We start from the raw sequence: 22,579 nt of genomic DNA on the forward strand, positions 1-22,579 counted from the left end.
TGTAGTCGCTGCGAGTGGGCGCCGTCGGTAAGGAGACGTCGCTCTCGGTGCGGTCGGCTCCGGGCTGCCGCTTCCCGGCGGGAGCTCCTGGGTCAGTGGGCCGTTGTCGATCAGCGGCTCTTCGCCCCCAGCTCTCGACACTGCGGAGGCGCTCTCCGTGACTCTGCCCCGTCCTGTCCCGGGCTGGCAGTTCCCGGCGCCGCGCGGTCCACTTGGTCCTCGCCCTCTCCGGTCCATCTCCAGGAGTCCGGGATTGGCGGGGATTTGCTCGCCGTGAGGGACCGGGCCGCGCCCGGCTGCTCGGCCCCGGCGTTCCCGCCCGCTCCGCGGGACGCCCCTTCCAACTCCTTTCCTTTTCTCCACAGGGATGGAGGCTTCCTGGCGCCAGGTGGCGGGCGGCCGAGGCCGAGCCCGGGGACGGGCCACCGCAGCCCCCTCCGCGGGAAACGGAGTCCCCGTGCGCAGCGCGGGCGGAGGGCGAGAGAAGGGGGCCGGGACCGTCGTCCAGCCCGGCCCCGGGGCCCGGGCAGCCGCCAGCCCCGCGGCCGCGGCCAGCCGGCTCAGCCCCTCGGGAGCCGAGGCGCCGCCGCTGACGTCTCCGGCCAATGGTGAGAATGGCGGGGGCCCCCGGCCCTCACCTGGACGCCCCTCTCGGGGCGGCTGGCGAGTGAGGCTGCCTCCACCCCCCCTGGCCTCTCCCTCCGTGCTCTCCGTCTCTGTTGGGTCCTCATCTCAAACCTTTAGGGCAGATTACTCCTCAGTCCAGTTCTCTTCCCATCACCCCCCCCCCCGCCCCGCTGTTGTTTACTGTACCTGAATTCCTAGACTGTAAAGTGTGCATTTAGTCCATACTGTTGTGCGTGTGGTGGACACAGTGTTGGGTAAATCTGTATCGATTTCTTCCTTTTCTTTTGGCGGGGGGGCGGGTGGTGTGCTATTACTGGGGCCTGAACTCAAGGCCTGGGCACTGTACCTTAGCTTTTTTTTTTTTCCATTCAAGTCTGGGCTCTACTACCATATGTGTAGTATTTGCTTAAATCCTGTAAGCCCTTTGACTGGCGGTACTTTTCCTGGACTGTGGTGCCTATTCATGAGCTTTCATGGATTTGTCAGTACCTTTTATGTACCTTTTAGGGGAGCCTGAGAAGCAGTAACGTGCTGAGTTGAGTGGATTCTCTTCTTAGGTCTACCTGTTAAGATGATCGTGGTGATGTTGATGAAGCATGCAGTGTGGAGACCTGTGAACAGTTTTGGTGCACTTTTCTTGGAGTTTGTTGGCTGGATGGAAGGAAGCATTGTCTATATAGAGAGTTAATATTTGACTGAAAGGCATCTGTAGGAAGATTGCCTATTTGTAACGTTGCTTAAAATGTTAGCTAAACATATTTATCAAAGTTGTATCTGTCCAAAGTAGACCTTAAAGTACTAATTTCCCATAGAATAATGACATTTATCATCTTTCTTCTTTGGAGTGATTTATCTTATAGTCAGTAACTTTTTCTTTTAAACCCTGGTACTCAAAAGATTTCTTAGGTAAGCGTTGTGTACATTTTCTTCCAATTTTACTTGAGAAAGTTTTGGCTGATAATTGCTAACCAAACTGGCTGCAGTAAGAAAAGGAGAATGTTTTATAAGGGAAATAAAAAATAAGACATGATTACGTACAACTACAGCACTTAAAAATAAGTGTACATCCTTTGTTGGCCTTTTGGCTAAGTATCTGTTCTTACCGGTTTATTATCTGTTATGTCCTCTATCTGAGGAGCATAATATGCTTGGCTCTGACTGCTCAACGCATTGACATGGTATTGCAGAACTTTCTGGACCAGTGCACAAAAATAAGAGCACATATCTTGGCATGGTAACTCATCAGTTTCAAGTATAGGGGGAATTTTAAACTACTTATTTCATGTAAATCTAAACTTCTCAATAAGGGCCTAATCCATATCAATTTGGCAGATTTGTAGTTATTTTCTCAAACATGGCTCCTGTTCCTAGAGCTTATTAACATTCAATGCATGAAGAGAACTCCCAGGATTTTTGCTCTCAGGCAGTTTGCAATCTCTTGAGTATATATGCTATGAATAAGCTAGCTGTTCTGTATTATTTAATTGACTAGCAAAGTGAGGAGTAGAGACATTGCTAAAAGAGAATAGTAAGAGAACTAATATAAACTAACATCCTTTTTTTGAAAGTTGTGGATTTTCAGAACTTGATTTTAGCATTCTGTTTTGGAAAATAGTTATAAGAAGCACATTTGACACCATGTTAACATTTTGTGAGGAGTAATACTAAGTTAAATGTATTTATATTTTGTGGCCGTAATAATGTCAAGTCCACATTGAAGGCCAAAAGTTCTTTTTTTTTTTTTTTTTTTTTTTTTGCCAATCCTGGTGCTTGAACTAGGGTCGGAGCACTGTCCTTGGGCTTTTTCAAGGGTAGAGCTCTACCACTTGAGTACCACTTCTGGCTTTGTCTATGTATGTGGTACCTAGGAATCGAACCTGGGTCTTCATGCATGCTAGGCAAGCATTCTACCACTAGTCCAAATTCCCAGCCAGGCCAAGAGTTCTTGAGCTTTCTAAGATGGGAAATGTATTGGGCACACTGTGACTCTGACTGTGCAAGCTCTTTGGTGTGTTTGGCTGGGTTATTGCTCAAAAGTACCCCTACCTCCCCTGATTCTGATGTGCCCCCACTGAGCATGTTCCTCTACATCTTAAAAGAAAAAAAAAAATCACTATGTACTATGTATTTTAAAGCATTTCTTTTTTGTTTTTGAGATTTTTTTTCACTTTTTTTTTTGTGCCAGTCCTGGGGCAAGGGCCTGGGTATTTTCCTTGGGCTTTTTTAAGGCTAGTGCTCTACCACTTGAGCCACAGCATCACTTCTGGCTTTTACTCTGTGTACATTGTACCAGGGAATTGAACCCGGAGCTTTGTGCATGGTAGCAATTACTCTTAATACTAGGCCATGTTCTCTGCCTCTGTTCATATTTTTTTTGCTAGTCCTAGAGCTTGAACTCAGGGCCTGAGAACTGTCCTCGGGCTTTCTCAAGGCTAGTGCCCTCTACCACTCAGGCCACACAGCACTTCTGGCCTTTTCTGTGTATGTGGTACCAAGGAATCGAACCCAGGGCTTAGTGCATACTAGGCAAGCACTTTACCACTAGGCTATGCTCCCTGTCTTCTGTTCACATTTTCGATTCTTATATATACACCTTTTTGTAATTTTTTCCTTTGATTTGAATTACTGTCTATAGACATTTACAGCTTTTAGTAGGATATTTCCAAAAGTGAGAGTTTTTGTGTACTTTCTTTGTGTTGTCAAGAAATTTGGAAAAGACAGAATCCTCTTAAAGACTTAGAAACATGCTTAAAATGATAGAAAAAAGAGATACTATATGTTATCATATCTTGCTTTTTGAGTTTACAGACATGAAACCACTTTGTTTCTTTTCAAACAGAATTAATGTCTCAGAAGAAATTTGAGGAAATCAAGAAGGCTAATGAAGCTGCAGCCAAAAAACTTGTTGAAGAACATTTCAGCTCTTCATCTGAAGAAGAAGGAGATGAAGATTTTGAAGGGAAACAGGGAAAAATAGTTGCGAATACATTTATAACATACACTACTCAGACAGGTACTGATCTTTTAAATTTTAACTTTCTGACATCAATAGAATTATAGTCTTAACTTTTTTTGGATATCATTTCACACTGTATAAAATAGTTCTGCATCTTGAGAACGAACATCATGTTGTGAAGTTGAATTTTGCTATTTGAGTTTCATGTTGTTACAGTGTCTTAACGAAGGACATAATTTGGTTATAAAAATGCCTGGGGAGTGAATAGTGTTGTTGCTGCTATCAAAGCTCCCTGAGAGATAAATAGGACAAGTTGTCCTTGGCCTTTATTTCATTAGACTGGAGGACAGGAGATACTCCCTCAATCTTCATTTCTTTTTTCCTGGTGGGGCCTGGGGCTTGAACTCAAAGCCTGGGTGCTGTCCCTTAGTGTTTCTTTGCTCAAGGCTGGTATTCTACCACTTGAGACACACCTCCACTTCCAGTTTTTTTGGTAGTTAAATGGAGATAGGAGTCTCATGAACTTTCTTAATCTGTCTGTCTTTGAACCACAATCTTCAGATCTTATCCTCCTGAATAGCTTGGGTTATAGGCATGAGCCACTGTTATACTGACACTGCTAAATCCTGCCATTACTGGCCTTAAACATTGCAAGAAAGCAGATATTACACAGATGTGAAAAATGTCATAATGAAACCCACTAAAAACTGTTAAAAAGGAGGCAGGGAAGGAGAATTAAGAAAGTAATAGAGTGAATTTGATCCAGGTACCTTACATAAACATGTATGAAAATATCACTAAAACCCTGTGAACAATTAACACTAACACAACAAATACAAGATAATAAGAAACAAATCAACAGGAAGTTGGAGAGTGACTCTTAAGATGTGGCTTTAAGAGTAACCTACATAGACACAATATCAGATTTCTTGCTTAAAATATGAAAGCAAAATGAAAATAAGAAACAAATTGGACCCCAAAACACTCTGTGTGTGTGTGTGTGTGTGTGTGTGTGTGTGTGTGTGCGCGTGCGCGCGTGCGCGCGTGCCAGTGCTAGTCCTGGGGCTAGAACTCAGTGCCTGAAGAGCTGAATCTTCATACTAGTTGTATAAAGTCAGCCCAAGTACAAAAGTTAGTCAAATCTTAGGGCAGAATGATCCATGTAGTTCATCCCTTCCTCTTCCCCCTCAATGCCCCTGTGTACTGGGGACATAAAGATAGGTATTAGATTGTCAAATTGGTTACTACGAATTTGCTGTATCTCAAAAGAAAACCTAAATCTTTTAGTAAAAGTGAATCTAAGTGAAAGGAAATCAAAAAAGTTAGCAGAATGTAATTTTTAGCAAAGCCTAGTAGATTTCTTTTTCTTTTTCTTTTTTTTTTTTTGGGAGACAGGCTAGTCTCAGACAGACTAGACTACCTTTGAGACCAGGTAGTCTGGAAGTGGAACTTACTATGTGTAGCCCAGCCTGTCCTTATTAGTTGTTAATAGCTTCCCTAGTGCATATTTTTCTTTACTCTTTCTTTCCCTGTATACTATCTTTGCCTAAATCAAGTCATTGTTCAATAACTGTGAGGTAGTTGGTATTACTGTTTTATAGATGAGAAAACTGAGGTACATTCAGTAACTTGCTTAAGGCCACTTAACTGTGAGGTAGTTGATATTACTGTTTTATAGATGAGAAAACTGAGGTACATTCAGTAACTTGATTAAGGCCACTTTTTGCTTCACCTACTATAACTACTTTTAATTGATACTAATTGTTCCTTCTAGTTTTGGTGGCCTCATATATATATATATATATAATATATATATATATTTTTTTTTTTTTCAGTTGTTGAGTATGATCATTTAAAAATGTAACTACAGACCGGGAGTTTGGCCTAGTGGTTAAAGTGCTTGCCTAGCATGCATGAAGACCCGGGTTCAATTCCTCGGTACCACATACATAGAAAAAAGCCAGAAGTGGTGCTGAGGCTCAAGTGGTAGAGCTCTAGCCTTGAGAAAGTCCAAAGACAGTGCTCAGGCCCTGAGTTCAAGCCCAGGACTGGCAAAAAAAAAATAAAAAAGTAACTACAGGGGCCAGGAGGTTTAGCCTAATGGTAGAGTGCTTGCCTAGCATGCACAAATACCTGGGTTCAATAGAAAAAAGCCAGAAATGATGCTGTGGCTCAAGTAGTAGAGCTCTAGCCTTGAGAAAGCCCAAGGACAGTGCCCAGGCCCTGAATTCAAGGTCCAGGACTGGAAAAAAAAGTGTGACTGCAAATATCATGCTGTCCATTGTGATGTCCTGGGCAGTATAGTTTTTTGCTGCAGCAAAATTTTAATACAAACCTCAAAAAAAGCTTTAATTTTGTGCTTTTGTCAAAGCACATTCCATGTATTAAATTCTGTATTATATGCATTAGATGTTAATTAGGTGAGACTTGAAATGTTACATAGCTGTGTTGAAAAACAAAATTGTATAGGAAAGCTAATAACTAATTCTTTTTCAAGTTTTTTTTTTTGAAAAATTGAGTGTTTGTGATAAGGCATTCATCTCTAATAACTGTACATATTTGAGGGACTGCTTTTATATGTATATTTTTAATATCTTGAATTACATTTATTGTAAGGAAAGTTTTTGTAAATCTGTTCACTTAAATGATAGAAAGTAAATAATTAACCAAGTATTTTATTTAATAAAAATTTAACTTCAACTAGGTTATTGCTATGTAAATTTTGTATTTATATAAGATTTAGCCTATATTATACAGTTTTTATTGTACTAAAGACATAGGTTTCTTTTTCTTGCATTATTATCTTTTACTGTTATTGTACTTGTTCTTTTATTTTGCTGTTACCTGTTTTTGTAGCTTTCCACTCTAACTTGTTATTGCAGCATAGAGGAGAGTTAAGAGGACTTACTTTGTAATTATTCTCTCTCAAATATTTCATTAAGAAAACATTACGAAAATTAATTTTATGGAAATACTGATAGTATGTTGACTAGCAAAAAATGTTTAATACTTGTTTAAAGAAAACATTTTTTCCCAAAAGATTATGCTGCTTTTAAAAGCAGAAGTTGTGAACATAATTTGATGAAGCATCATTATTGAACTGTAATGGCTATAGTATTTTTTTATTTCAGCAAGTTTTTATTAAGAATATGCTGTGTTGAGAGGGAGATAATATCCATGAAGATACTTGTTGTAGTTCAAGGTACCATGTTAGAAGTTTCTAAAGACTAGTAATTGAATACCAAGTGAGAAAATATGTCATAAGAGAAGCGTTCACATATATCAGACATTTTTTTTTTTACCAGTCCTGGGGCTTGAACTCAGGGCTTGGGCACTGTTCTCAGACCCCTTTTGCTCAGGGCTACCACTCTGCCACTTGAGCCACAGCTCCACATTTGGCTTTTTCTGTGTTTGTGCTACTGAGGAATTGAACCCAGGGATTCATGCATGCTAGGCGAGCATGCTACCACTAGCCTATTCTCCAGGCTCACAGACATTTTATTCTATTCTTTTTAATGATATTTCAATGTATCTCTCTTCATTGTATATCAGAATTTGATCAGACTTTAGGTTAGTTGAAACAAACTATTTAATTTTAGACTGTAATATTACAAATACATTTATTAATTCCTAAAAAAACACTGTGTGCTAAACAGGTACTCAAGCTTCTGTTTGCGTTAACTACTCCTACTTAGTTGTTGGTTTTTTCTTTTTTTCTTTTTCCTTTTTCTTTTGTCACTGTGGCTGTTGTCCCTGAGCTCTTCACTTCAAAGTTAGCACTCTACCAATGAGCCATGGTGCCACTTCTGGTTTTCTTGTAGTTAATTGGAGATGAGTCTCATGGACTTTAGTGCCTGGGCTGGCTTTGAACTGAGCTTCCTGAGTAGCTAGGGTTACAGGCATGAGCCACTGACACCTGGCTAAATGCAGCCACTCTTTCTGGTTTTTTTTTTTTTTTGGCCAGTCCTGGAGCTTGAACTCGGGCCTGGGCACTGTCCTTGAGCTTCTTTTTGCTCAAGGCTAGCACTCTACCACTTGCACCACTTCTAACTTTTTTTCTGTTTATGTGGTACTGAAGAACTGAACCTAGGATTTCATGGATGCTAGGCAAGCACTACCACTAAACCACATTACCATTCTCCTACTTAGTTTTTACTTTTTTTTCCTTTCATATTTCCCTTTTTTCTTAATTCTTTCTCTTAATTGTGTTTTGGTGCCCTTAACTGTAATGCTGTTCCCACACCAGATTTTGTTTTTTTCCTTTTGGTTGTGAGACTTAAACTCTGGGCCTGGGTGCTGTCCCTGAGCTCTTCAGCTCCAGGCTACCACTCTATCCCATGAGCCACAGCCCCACTTCCGGTTTTCTGATGGTTAATTGGAGATAAGAGTCTCATGGACTTTAGAGACCTTAGTGCCTGGGCTGGCTTTGAACCATGATCCTCAGATCTCAGTCTCTTGAGTAGCTAAGATTACAGGCGTGAGCCACTGCACCCGGCTCCCACTGGGTTTTTTAAGAAAAAAAAGTAATCATGGAGAGCACAGAGGTGCTGCTTTCCAGTTAAATATCTAATATTTGATTTATAGTCCTAGCTACTTAGAATGCTGAGATCTGAAGATAGCTGCTGGAAGCCTGCTAGCCTGGGCAGGAAAGTCCCTGAGACTCTTATCTCCAATGAATCTCAGAATAACCTGTAAGTGGCACTGTGGCTCAAGTGGTAGGGTGCTAGCCTTGAGCAAAAATCAGCACGGTGGCTGATGCCTGTAATCCTAGCTATTCAGGAGGCTGAGATCTCAGGATCATGGTTTGAAAAGCCAGCCCGGACACTAATGTACTAAAGTCCATGAGACTCTTATCTCCAATTAACCACCAAAAGACTGGAAGTGGCGTTGTGGCTCAAGGTAGCCTTGAGATGAAGAGCTCAGTGACCACACCTACCCAGAGTTCAAGTTTCATAACCTACAAAAGGGAGCTCAGAGACAGTGCCCAAACCTAGAGTTTGAGCTTCAGGACTATCCAAAAAAAAAAAGAAAAAAAAAGATTTCATTCATAAACTTGCAACCCCTTAACAGCTTATTGGGTACTTTTTCTTTCTTTGCTAAAATGTTCATTTTATAGTTATGTTTTGAATAATATTTCTCAGCATCTGTTATATAATGTGACACTATTAAGTTTTCTTATTTTTAGATGTTGCTTACAATTAATTTTTTTAATTTTTTAATTTTAAGATGGAGATGTACATGAATTGGAGCGAACTAAGCAGTATGTAAATGAAGCTTTTCAAGCAGGGGCTATGACTTGCTTGATTTGTATTGCTTCAGTGAAGAGAAACCAAGCAGTAAGTATTTCTCCTTATTGATATTAGTATATTTCCCTCATATTTATTACTTTGCACTTATTATTTACCCATTTTTAATTTATATTTGTTTAAATTGCTCCCCTTTATAACTTTATACATAATTCTTCATTTTATAAATCTGAAATTTAAAAAAGATAACTCTGGAGGGCTGGGAGTTTGGCCTAGTGGTTAAAGTGCTTGCCTAGCATGCATGAAGACCCGGGTTTGATTCCTCGGTACCACATACATAGAAAAAAGCCGGAAGTGGTGCTGAGGCTCAAGTGGTAGAGCTCTAGCCTTGAGAAAGTCCAAGGACAGTGCTCAGGCCCTGAGCCCAAGCCCAGGACTGGCAAAAAAAAAAATAAATAAATAAAAAAGGTAACTCTGAGCTTTTAGTATTTTATCACTATTAATATCTGAAGCAAGTATGGTCAATTTTAAAAGTACATGTTGATTTGACAGAGCCCATTTTTAGCACTGTAATTTAGAGGTTTCACAAATATGAAATGTTAAATGTACTATGTTCCATAGCTTTCATTGTTTTTTTAATTTATTTTTTATGTTTTGGGAGGCTAGAGATTGTAAGGGCCTGATAGGGGCTGGTGTACTCTACCATTAAGCTGTGTGCCCCCTTCCCCCCATCTCCTTTCATTGGATTTGAAGAAAAGACACACTGTCTGCGTTTAAAGAACTAGAACTTGTTGGTCACCCTTAAGTTTACTAGTTAGCATCTTCTGAATATGTTGAAGGTATTGAGGAAAGTGTCATGGAGAGATTTAGTCATTTTTCGTGTCATTGGAGGAGCAATGATCTAATGGAGGAGCTGTCTATATAGAAATTAAAGGGGCATTAATGAAGTAACAAAAGAGAAATGACTGAATATAATAGACTTAGCTAAACTCATTAATCCACTGCTATCACAGCAGTGTTGCCTCGAGAAACTTTGGCCAGATTAAATGGGTTGGTTATATACAGTGCATCAGGTATTTGACATGCCCAGGTTGGCTAGCATAGGGTAGCAGATGCAGATGCTCAGTCTTTTGTAAGTTGACTCACTGTGATTTCAGTTGCAGTGAGTTAATAGACTATTCAGTGAGTTGATTTGTTTGTTTTTTTTTTCCTCCTCAAGGTGTTTATTCACCTTGAAAACCAATTCAGCCAGTATACAGAGTGCACCTCTGGAGATTCATTGTCCCTTGAGGCAAATTCCTCCAAGACTTTGGCAGATGAATATTCCAGTCTCTGTTTTGGGAGTGGGACTGTGTTAGTCTAAATAGCTCTTTGTAGAGTTTGCAGAGGGCTCCTACAGAACCAGACTGCTGTGTCCTTTGGAATAATCAGCACAACAATATACTGTTTATTGGCTTTTCTTCCTCCCATTTGTCTCCTTGTTTTTTTCCACCCTATCTTATTTCCTGACTCTTCTACATCCAAGTTTTTAGGCACTGCTTGAAGCTGAGAAACCAAAACTAAGAAGTTAGCACTTTTGTTAGCTTTATACAATATTCTTACATGCCTGAGTTTTTTCAAGTAGTTGTGAAATGTAGGAGAAAAGAAGAATTTTTTTTGTTGTGTCAAAATGTTGGCAAATTTTAAAATTAACTTACTAGGGCTGGGAGTTTGGCCTATTTATTGGTAGAGTGCTTGCCTATGTACACGAAGACCGGGGTTAGATTACTTGGTACCACATACATAGAAAAAGCCAGAAGTGGTGCTGTGGCTCAGTTGGTAGAGCCCTAGCCTCAAGAAAACCCAAGGGCCGTGCTCAGGCCCGGAGCCCAAGCCCTGGACTGACAAAAACAACAACAACTACAACAACAAAAAAAACTCATAAAATTTTAAATTGTATCTCAGTTTCTTGAATTTAGTGCTATGTAGTTGACCAATAGGTTTTATATAATTAAAAGGCTTTTAGAGATAAATGTACAAATTTAATTATATTTTTAGTGTTATTTGTAACTGTAAATAACTAAATATAACAATTATTTACAGTACCTGAATCTATGATATATACAGCTTAAAAGTTTGTTGTATAAGGATAATGGTTTCTCCCCCTTCTTCCTCCTCCAATTCTGAAGCTTGAACTCGGGGCCTGGGCAATGTCCTTGAGTTTTTTCAAGGCTAGTGCTGTACCACTTGAGCCATAGCACTACTTCTGGCTTTTTTCTGTGTGTGTAGTACTGGAGACTCAAACCCAGGGCTTTGTGCATGCTAGGTGAGTACCCTACCACTAGGCCATGCTTTCGGCCCCGGATAATGCTGTTTTTGTTTCTTTTGTTTTGTTTTATTTATTTTTTTGTCAGTCCTGGACCTTGCACTCAGGGCCGGGGCAATGTCGTTGGGCTTTCTCAAGGCTAGTACTTTACTACTTGAGCCACAGCACTACTTCCAGCATTTTCTGTTTATGTGGTACTGAGGAATTGAACCCAAGGTAGGCCATGCTCCCACCCAGATTTTTTTTTTTTTTTTTTGCCAGTCCTGGGCTTGAGCTCAGGGCCTAAGCACTGTCCTTGGGTTTTTCTCAAGGCTAGAGCCCTACCACTTGAGCCATAGCATCATTTCTGGCCTTTTCTATGTATGTGGTACTGAGGTATTGAACCTGGGTCTTGGTGCATGCTAGGCAAACAGTCTACCCCTGTGTCAAACTTGCAGCTCAGGATAATGTTTTTAGTACATCTTTTTCTTTTTGTTCCTCTTATCCTTCGGTAGCTTTTCAAGGTAATTTAGTGTGATACTCAAAGCATTGTATAATGAAAAACCGTTCACGTTAAATTCTTGTACTTTTGTCTTAGGTTTGGAGCTGTTCAGGCTGTTTCTGTATATTTCACATGCCCTGTATCCAGAAGTGGGCTAAAGACAGCCAGTTTCTTGTGTCTTCTTTAACAGATGATGACTTTGGAAAGAGAGATTATCCTTGGCCTTGGTAACTTTTTCTAGTTCATTATATCTTTTAAGTTGTAGAATAAGCTGAAGTTGTAGATTCTAACTTCCTTTATTGTCAGCTTCAGTTGTCTGTGTTTGACTTTCAGTTAGGTACTTGGTTTGTGAAGATAAGGGACCTTGGTAGTTTTTTTTTCCCCATCAATTTGTGCAAATACAGTCTCTTATCAACCATCATTTGGAGTTTACTTTTTCATTTGCAAACAACTATGTTTCTAAAGAATTTTTATTTCTTTTCTATGTGTCTGAGTGAGAATCATTTTGTACCTCTTCTGGGAGTCTAGTTAGTGAGATTTATAGAAATCATATTTTACAGATTATCATCTAGTTTATTTTGACTACAGGCTTTTCAGTTTTTTTCATCAAAATCTCAAAACTGAAGGTACATATTATCTGATATTTATTAATTTTGCATGTGGTGATTGTTCAACTCTGGACTTTGGTTATATTTTAAGAAAAAGTGGAAAGTGATCATTATATGTCTTTGTTACAGAAAAAACATTAGAAATTTTATTTGGGTAGGGAGAAAAACAAGGGAAGGGACAACAGTGTTTGAGAAGTAATATACTCACTACCTAGTAAATGTAGAAAGAATCCGTGTATATATCACCTTGATAATAAAATAAATTAAAAAACTATATTAGCCCAGAGGGGGTATATTCATTGTTAAGGTCGTGAAAGATGAACGGTGTGTTCATGTTTTGTAACTTTCATAATTTTGTATTTATAATTATAATTTTGGGGTTCTTAACACTGGCTCCCAATTTTTATGAGATTCAGGTCTCATAGAACTTAGATTTGTGTCACATTTCCCTTCTCTATCGTAAATAGTGGTAAATTTGTAAAATTATGGAGGTTTAGCTTTTTAAAACATTTTAATCATATAAGTTTCTCTGTAAAAATAATTTTGATTAATTATTGAGTTTTTTTCCTATTTTCATTGAGGATATTGAGGAAGATGATAGGTGAAGGTTTCTGTTAGTAAGGGCTCAAGACTAGCACTCTGCCACTTTGAGCCACCAACTCTACTTCTGGTTTTCTATTGGTCAGTTGGAGAGAAGAGACTCATTGTCCTGCCTGGGCTGGCTTCAAACCATGATTCTCGGATGTCAGCCTCCTGCATAGCTAGGATTATGTTTGTTTAAAAATAGAACATGTTCTTATGACAGTGAAAATTATTTTTTTAATCCAGAAGAAATATAAATGATAATTTGAAGCTGTATTGTACTCTAGTATACTGATGATACTCACTTGTGAAGAATTAAGTCCAAGAGCATCTTTTGGGAATGGAGAGATCTTCAATGATCCACATGTAAAATTTTTGATGGAGTTGAAGGTTGAAATTTCTGATATCAAAGCTTATTTTAATGAATTAGTTTTCAAATCCTTCTGCCTTAACAGTATATAAAGTGTATTTAAATTTTTCTTTGGCAAATTTGAAATATATCTACTTGGTTATAGGTGTTGAATATTACATTTTTTATTTACCTTTAAGTTTTTGTCTTTTATTCTAGGATATTTCTTTCTGGTATATAGTCTATCTACTTTTCTATTACCAATATATCTTATTTATGAACTATATACTCAGACTTTGAAAAAAAAAAGCTAGGTAAACATCTGGGTGAATACCACAAGAATATGGTTAGGTGACTAATGTAGTTATACTCTGAATGTATATAACAGCTAATTCTGGGTATGTATGTTCAGCAACTCTATACGGCTAAAGATTGAAAAATGATAATTTTCCATGGGTATATACATTGAGCATATCTCAACTGCCACATGTGACCAGTAACTCCTGTATTGGAGGCAAATATAAAAGTCTCATCATTTTAGGAATTATCTTGTACAGAGCAATTCCAGACGGTTAAATCGTTTAGTATGATCCTACCTTTTAACTAATACAAGAGCCAAGAATTCCTTACTAATTGAATATAGTAGTCTATTACTAAGGATGTTCATAATTCTGTCTCTTATGTTGCTCTTAAAGATGAAATTAACTTTAATAATTTCAGTCTTCTTTGTAGTCCAAAATGTAGGTTTGAATACAAAAGATCAGAAACTCCTAGTAGGTACTACTGCTATTGTGGAAAAGTTGAAGATCCACCGTTAGATCCCTGGCTTGTGCCTCATTCATGTGGTCAAGTATGTGAGAGAGAATTTAAGCCACCCTGTGGACATAAATGTTTACTCCTCTGTCATCCAGGTGGGTTTTGTATAGCAATTTTAGATGTTTTTTTAGCTGGTTATGTCTTAAGTTTAGGCAAAACAAAATTGTAAATGTTAGATTGAGAACTAGTTTGTCATGAGAAAATATTGAAAGGAGTTGCAGTTTCAGTTGACATGTCATTTGAAATATGATGTAAAAATCAATGTTAATAAACTCTTTAATAAAAATTATTGTTATCATAAAAATTATCAATGGGGAAAGTTCTAGAATTTCTTCATATGTGGAAGTGGAAAATTCTAATTTTTGACTTCAGATTTTTTTCCTTTTATCCACCATTGAATTCTAGGTCCCTGCCCTCCTTGTCCCAAGATGGTCACAACTACTTGCTATTGTAAGAAAGCAAAACCTATCCCTCGTAGGTGCAGTGCCAAGGAATGGTCCTGTCAGCTTCCGTGTGGGCGGAAGTTACTTTGTGGGCAACATAAGTGTGAAAATCCTTGCCATGCAGGTAAAATGCTATATCTCTTGTTTTCTGACTTTAAGTGAAAGTCAAAGTAATCTTTATATTGCTTTTGTATTATTTGTCAGCAAACATATCACTGTGATTTTAGGAAATTGTCAGCCCTGTCCAAGAGTTAGTAGACAAAAATGTGTCTGTGGCAAAAAAGTAACTGAAAGAAGTTGTGCAAGTCCACTGTGGCAATGTGACCAAGTAAGCATATTTATAATATATAATAAATATATGTGTATATATATATCATGGTTTTTTTGGAGTGATGGATCTTAAAAATATGGAAAACATAAATGACTATAAAGCAAAATTGCAATTATATATAGTAGCCTATAAGAGTAGCAACTCAAATGAATTATTTCATATATTAGGAAGTTATATTTTAACTAAGTAAGGGCTACTTGTTGAATTTGAATTCAAGGCAATTTTTTATTCTCTTACTATCTCTTTTTTCTTCTCTTCAGCCACACCTTCCCTTCTCAGTTAATTCTACTGAAGAAATAGGATTGATTTTTATAGGTTTCTTATTCTAGAATTGGCCTGATTCAGTACTATTTGGAAATCTTTAATTGGTTGCCATATGAGACTGTATGTACTTTTTTTCCTTATTACATTTTTAAAGATACACTATTTGGCCTAGGAAATGTATACACACACATATGTGCACACATATAAAGTTAGACAGAGTGTTATAGTGTGATGGACATAAAGAAGTTGAAAATGGATTATCTTTTGTACAAACTTCTTTGTTAACTGTTCTTCACTATTTTAGATATGTGGAAAAACACTGCCATGTGGAAATCATACATGTGAGCAAGTGTGCCATGTTGGTGCTTGTGGAGAATGTCCTCGATCTGGGAAGAGGTCCTGTCCATGTCAGAAATCAAGTAAGTCGTCTTTTTTTTTTTTTTTAAATAAATGAGCTTTTAAGCCATGAAAAGGCATTAAGGAAACTTAACTGAATATTACTGAATGAAACAAACTAATTTGAAAAAGATATATATTGTAAGACTCTAACTATTTGATATTCTGGAAAAGTGAAACTATAGATATCAGTGGTTGCCAAGGGTTGGGAAAAAGTGAGGACTCCTGGGATCTCAGAGGGCATAAGGTATTGAAACTCTGAATGATAATTTTTATCTATCTATATTTGCGTGTGTCCATACATGTACAACACAGAGTGAAGCATAATATACACTATAATCTTTGGGCAATATGATGTATTATTTGCAGTTTATTACTTATAAGTGTATCATTCTATGTTGTGATTCTGGTGAGAACTGATAATGGGACAGGCTGTTGTGATATCATTATTGTGTATTAGCGTGTAGGTTAACCTATTTTGAGATTAAAAAAAAAAAACTCTCAAAAGTATCGAAAAAAGGTTGCTATTTGAGTAAGTTTCCTTGATTCTCTACCAAAAATAGACTTTTCTGCCCTGGCTGGCTTCGAACAGTGATCTTCAGATCTCAGCCTCCTGAGTAGCTAGGATTACAGATATGAGTCACTGTTGCTTGACTTTTGTGCCGTATATCAAGAAAAATGAGAAATGATTTTATATATTGTGAAGATATCATTTTTATGTTATTGAGCCCATTTTAAAAGTAACCTATAAAAATGTTTATTGAAGATGGTAACTTTTCATGTGCCAAATTCCAGTTTAAAAAGCATAAACATATTCAGGGCAATGGTGGTACATGCCTATAACCCTTGCTGTTTAGGAGGCTGAGATCAGAGGATTGTGGTGTGAAACCATCCCAGTCAGAAAAGTCTGGTAAACTCTATCTCCTAGTTAACAACCACCAAATGGCAGAGGGCTAGCTTTGAGCACAGAAACTTGGGACAGTTCCCAGAGTTCAGACTGTAGGGGATACGTAGAGACACACACACACACACACACACGCACACACACTTTGTGCTTGTTGGAAGCATAGAGACACACACACACACTTTGTGCTTGCTGGAAGCATATCTGTGATCCCAGCACTTTACAAGTGAGGGAAGGAACATTGTCTGCCTTCGCCTGTGTAGCAGGAATGCCTCAAAAGAAACAACAACTAAGCTTTACAAAATATTAAGGATTATTTTCAGTCAGTAAAGTTAATATTTTTAATAATTGAATGGACACAAAATTGGACAGTCTAAAAAGGCTGTCATTTTTCAGGGAAGTCTTAAAAATGTGGCATTTTGTTAGTGTTTTGTAATATCTTACACTAACATTTTATTTGCTTTTAGAATTTTCTTTGCCTTGTACAGAAGATGTACCAACATGTGGCGACAGCTGCGACAAAGTACTGGAATGTGGACTCCATAGATGTTCACAGCGGTGTCACCGAGGTCCTTGTGAAACATGTAGACAAGTTAGTCATATCCTGTAACAATTACTTTCAAGAGCTACATGTCCAAATATATCTATTAGTACTGTCTTGTGATTGTGTAATAGTTTTGCTTTGATGTGTGATCTATTTAGGAGTTAAGTGTCCTAATACTTACGGTAAGAGTCAGGAAAAGTATACTAGCAGTCAAATTTAAAAATCTCCTTGGGCTGGGAGTGTGGCCTAGCAGTAGAATGCTTGACTTGCATGCATGAAGCCCTGGGTTTGATTCCTCCATACCAGAAAAAGCAAGAAGTGGTACAGTGGCTCAAATGGTAGAATGCTAGCCTTGAGAAAGCTCAGGGACACTACCCAAGCCCTGAGTTCAAGCTCTAGGACTAGCAAAAATAAATGAAAACCTCCTTTTGTTTGTGCTCATAAAAGTCCAATGTGGAGTCATTTCTTCCCATAGGACATTGAGAGCAGTGTTTAATTAGGTATAGTTTTAATGGAAAGAAATGCCTAAACAGATGCCTAAATTTGGGACTTCAAAGTTTTGTTTATATGTGGCCCTGGGTACTAGTGTCTTATGTCTATAATCCTAGCTACTCAAGAGGTAGGGATCTGAGGATTGCAGTTTGAAGTCAGCCTGCATAGTAAAGACTGGGAGATTCTTCTCTTTCCATTTAAACACGAAAAAAGCCACAAATGGATATCTGTGGCTCAAGTGACAGAGGGCTAACCTTGAGCAGGAAATTTTAGAGCCAGGACCCAGTTCAAGCTCCTAGGAATGGCACACAAAGTTATATATGCCGTTCGGTTTTGACCATGCTGCCTGGTCCACCAGTTAGGTTGTTAGGCTTGAGTTTTTCTGTTGTAGTGAGACAAGGCATGCAGATGTTATGATTGTTATGATTTAAATGGTTTTAATATGTGCTTATTTAATACCAAGTTTCTACTAAATTTATTAGCATTCATAGGAAATCCTTTTTGGAGCCAACTTTTTTTGGAACCAATTGAGATATAAGCATTTTAGAAGACTATTTTGATTTTGGTAAAATTTTCCATGTAAATTTGCTATTAAGATTTTTGTCCTTCATGCCTTAGTAATTGCAGATATTGTTGTAAGATTTTTGTCCTTCATGCCTTAGTAATTACAGATATTGTTGTGTGAGGAAAAAGATTAACAAAAACAATTTTAATGCTATTGTTTTAACTGTTGCAGGAAGTGGAAAAGCATTGTCGCTGTGGAAAGCATACAAAGCGAATGCCATGTCATAAACCTTATCTGTGTGAAACTAAATGTGTTAAAATGCGGGACTGTCAGAAGCATCAGTGTAGGAGAAAGGTATAGAAACACTTACTTAAACTTGTCTTGAATTTTTTCTTTTAGGGACTGTGATTAATAAAGAACTTATCTTGGTCCTCATATATTCAGGCATGTTCCTTATTTACCATATTAAGAACTAGTAAATAGTCTACTTAAATTTAGTTGTTTATAGTTAGTAGGAAATTATGCCTGTTTTTAAAATAATTCTCAAGACATGCATGTGCCTCTAAACCTAGTGTTCAGAAGGCTAACACGGGAGTGTCTTGAATTCAGAACCAGCCTAGGCTACATAATGAGATTCTGTCTCAAAGAAAACAAGAAAACAAGCTTAGCTCTGGGGTTGTTGTTTGTTCTCTGGATTTAAAATTTCATTAACAGATAATTTATTTGGTGTTTGGGAATTAGCAGAAGTTAATTAATAATGGATTATTTTGATGTGTATGCTAATATAAATTTTACTGGCATATTTTACTGTTCTATATATGTGTAAATTTTTTTTTTATTATTTTTTAAATGTGGTTACAATTACATTCATGAGGTAGTACTTTACTTCTTGCACATTATGTGTAGCTTTTCTGGGTGCTTTTTTCATTAAGAAATAGCCTTTTTGTAAAATTCCTACTAAAATTTATTGGAAGACTGATATTAACCTTTTGCTTAGTAGTCACATGGTTTTACATTTCTTGTCAAGACTTTATTTGACAGCATGTTTAAATTGACAGCATTTATCATTTAATTTGATTATAGATCACTTAAGTTAAATGTGATCTTTATTGTGGTTGGATTTAATTCTACTATCTTGCTGTTTTTATTTTCTGGTTATTTCTCTTTCACCTCTGCTTTTGCTCTTTGTTTTTTGATGATTACATTTCATGTACTTGTTTTGTTTAATAACTATAATTTCTTTCTTTCTTCTCTTTTTCCCTTTTGAATAGTTGCTTTAGATCTTATATTCCTTAAGAGCTTCATTACAGTATATTTTATATTTGTTTTCCAGACATAAAGTACATGATTCTCATCCATTTTATACCCATGTATTTTATAAATCCCAAATATATGTTCACATGTTTATTTTTCTACTTTAAACAGAGTTCAGGAAAATAATAAGTTGTCCTTTGTTCTATCTGTTTTTGCATTTCTGTGTAGAGGAAGGTATCCATCTTTTTTGCCTGGTGTTCCTTAGTGAAAAACTGTCAGTCATAGCTATATTTATCATAGACAGCAAGTCAAGGAAGTGACAAAAAAAAGACAGATTTAGGTAGTGTACATCTGTTTCCCTTTCTTGTCAGTTTCTAATCCCATGTTTTGAAAATGGTGGTCAAACTAATCTATACATTAAATCAATTCTATTTTAAAATCAGCCAGACTAATAGCTTGAATTGTCTGCATTTAGATCAGATCTATTGCTTTTGTTAATGCTGTCAATCTCTGCATAGATAAGTAAATAACATTTGACAGAAGTTAAGCAGAATAATTAAGGGCAGGGAAATTTAGCTTAAATTTAAGTTAGTTCATTGTCTTTTTTTTTTTTTTTTTTTGCCAGTCCTGAGCTTGGGCTCAGGGCCTGAGCACTGTCCCTGGATTTTCTCAAGGCTAGCGCTCTACCACTTGAGCCACAGCACCACTTCCAGCTTTTTTCTACGTATGTAGTACTGAGGAATCGAACCCGGGTCTTCGTGCATGCTAGGCAAGCACTCTACCACTAGGCCAAACTCCCGGCCCAGTTCATTGTCTATTAAACTTTAAAAATACGGTATCTGGTTACCAGAAGAGTACTGATATTTTTGAATATTTTCATTCTTAGAGTGGAAAAAATAGCTGTAGTTTTCCATAAGTTCTGCGAATAACTGAACTTTTAGATGTATTAATGATAATGATATATGAGGCCTGGCTTTCGAATACGTAGTCTTTATAATTGCTTTTTTTTTCAGTGTTGCCCTGGGAACTGTCCACCTTGTGATCAAAACTGTGGACGGACTTTAGGATGTAGAAACCATAAATGTCCATCTGTCTGCCACAGAGGTAAAATTTAACATTAGCTGTAATTTTATGTTTGCATGTACTTAGTGCTTTATAGGAATTTTCATATTCATGATCTATTTTGTGATTCCTTAACAATCTTAAGAAGGTAAAACAGTTGCTAATGCTTTTTTATAAACAAGACATAAAGCCAAAGACTTGTTAAAAGTCACTTATATAGTGATTTATTCAGGGGAATAAGTATTCACAGTCTTGTGGATATAAAAGTTTTATTCTTTCTATAATACCATGCTAATATTTCATTAACTATCTCCATAACTCGATTTAAAGAAAGTACCAATTATGATATTCATAGGAGGGGCTGGGAGCATGGCCTACTGGTATAGTGCTTGCCTAGCATGCATGAAGTCCTGGGTTTGATTCCTCCATACCACATACACTGAAAAAGACGGAAGTGGTGCTGTGGCTCAAGTGGTAGAGCTGTAGCCTTGAGAAAGCACAAAGCTCCCTGATCTCAAACCTCAATATACTGGCACCAGCACACACACACACACACACACACACACACACACACACACACACACACACACACACACACACACGTGCGCACTCATGTGTGCATATGCATACATACAAAAGATATTCATAGGAATTTCTTAGTTTTATTTTGAATTTTATTCATTTATATGGAATTAAATCTAGCTGGGGATTGATTATATCCTATGCTAATGGTTATAAAACATTAATCTTGGGATATGTTTATACTTTTTGGAACCCTAAATAACTTCTAATATGAGTTTTATACATTAACAATTACTGTATTTGGAGTTAAAATGTTATTCTTATTTAAAAATGGAAATAGAGACCCTATTACATTTAATACAAATAATGTTTTTGTGAAAAAATTCTACAGTTTCTTTTTAGAAAGCTAGTGAGGGATTTTTTTTCACTTTATATATGACCTCTTTTGTTTAGTGCATGTTAAGACTTGTTAATATTTCCATCATTTTCTTATTCTTATTGTAGGCTGTTTTATTGTGCACATATGCTAAATTTATTGATTGTACTGTTTGCAGGTATTAGGTGAAGTAAGACAAAAATTTTAAGCATGAAACTTTTTTCCAGGCAGTTGCTATCCATGTCCAGAAATGGTTGATGTGAAGTGCAATTGTGGTAATGCCAAGGTGACAGTACCCTGTGGCCGGGAGCGAACCACGAGACCACCCAAGTGCAAAGAGCTATGCAGGTTGGTATGAAGCTCCTACAAACCTGCACTTGGCATCTTACATTTGTAACTCCTTGTGTTCAATATTTCCAGTTTTAATATAATTTTGCTTTAATATTTTAAAATGTTAATTCTTATAATATGGTCATTGTACATGGAATTGGAAGATACAGTAATAGATCATTGTACTTTACATGTAATTGTTGAATTGTCAAAAGTACTTAAAAACATTTCACTTTGTGATTTAGTCGACCGCCATCATGTCATCATACAAGTCAAGAAAAACATCGGTGTCACTTTGGCCCTTGTCCACCCTGTCATCAACCTTGCCAAAAAGTCTTGGAGAAATGTGGTCACTTATGTTCTACTTCATGTCATGATCAAGCATTAATAAGGCAAACTGGCAGGGTAAGAGAATAGTATTAATAAAGAGATTGCATGTGGTCATATTTTCTTGATTTTGCATAGTCACTCAATAAGCAATGATTAAGTACCTTTTAAGTAATTAACATACATTAAACATTACATTAGATACGGTGGAATAAGGAAATGTAAGGTTTGGTCTTTGTGTGTATGTGTGTGTGTGTGTTTGTGCAAGTTTCAGAGGTTTATATTTCCTCTGCTTGCTTGTTCACAGTTGGTGCTCTATACTTGAATCATGCCTCCAAAACCTGGGCTTCCTTTTTTTTTTTAGGGATTAATTGGAGATGTGACATGGACTGCTTGTTTTGCCTTAGCTGACTTTGAACCACTATCTTCTAGGTCTTAGCCTTCTAAGTAGCAAGGGTTTTAGGCATGGCCACTCTAGTGTCTAGATGATTTTATCTTTTTTTCCCCATAAGCTCATAGTATGGGAACTGGGAGTGTGGAGCTCCATGGTAGCGCACTTGCATGGGTGAGGCCCTGGGTTTAATTTCTACCACTGGGGGAGGGGTAGATGGAACTATAAAGAATTCCATCTTTAAAGATTCAATCACTTATTCAGTATTTATTGAGCCCTTACAATATGTCAAGCTTCCTACTAGGTGATGAGAAACAGCAGTGAATATAATAATGATACATTGGACTGGTGGGTATTGACTTTGTAGTTGTATATCTCATTCTCTTTTTGGCTTTTGGAAATTGAAGGAGGCTGTATTGCTTTGCTCCTACTTTTAAAACCTGGCCAGTGTGTTTGAAAGGTAATAAC

The 22,579-nt window shown here is 37.3% G+C and overlaps 1 protein-coding gene and 1 pseudogene across 2 annotated transcripts in view; both read left to right on the forward strand.

Annotated features, from left to right (window-relative positions):
* The window catches only part of Nfxl1 (nuclear transcription factor, X-box binding like 1), a 39,823-nt gene continuing 17,244 nt past the window's right edge, over positions 1 to 22,579 (forward strand). Inside the window, exons 1-14 of one of the 2 annotated variants that reach the window (XM_090343635.1) lie at positions 1 to 27; positions 366 to 608; positions 3,467 to 3,640; positions 8,810 to 8,919; positions 11,712 to 11,842; positions 13,887 to 14,065; positions 14,376 to 14,537; positions 14,641 to 14,741; positions 15,313 to 15,427; positions 16,776 to 16,900; positions 18,081 to 18,203; positions 20,117 to 20,207; positions 21,291 to 21,411; positions 21,639 to 21,798. In XM_090343635.1, the coding sequence (XP_090199761.1) occupies positions 368 to 608; positions 3,467 to 3,640; positions 8,810 to 8,919; positions 11,712 to 11,842; positions 13,887 to 14,065; positions 14,376 to 14,537; positions 14,641 to 14,741; positions 15,313 to 15,427; positions 16,776 to 16,900; positions 18,081 to 18,203; positions 20,117 to 20,207; positions 21,291 to 21,411; positions 21,639 to 21,798 (1,833 nt within the window). In that variant the 5' untranslated portion in view covers positions 1 to 27; positions 366 to 367. The other variant, XM_090343634.1, reaches the window with a different exon arrangement.
* Positions 1,693 to 1,839, forward strand: LOC150055793 (U2 spliceosomal RNA; annotated as a pseudogene).

The sequence above is a fragment of the Megascapheus bottae genome, chromosome 13, assembly GCF_031878675.1.
Source record: "Megascapheus bottae isolate mThoBot1 chromosome 13, mThoBot2.hap1, whole genome shotgun sequence".
NCBI classification, from domain to species: Eukaryota; Metazoa; Chordata; class Mammalia; order Rodentia; family Geomyidae; genus Megascapheus; species Megascapheus bottae.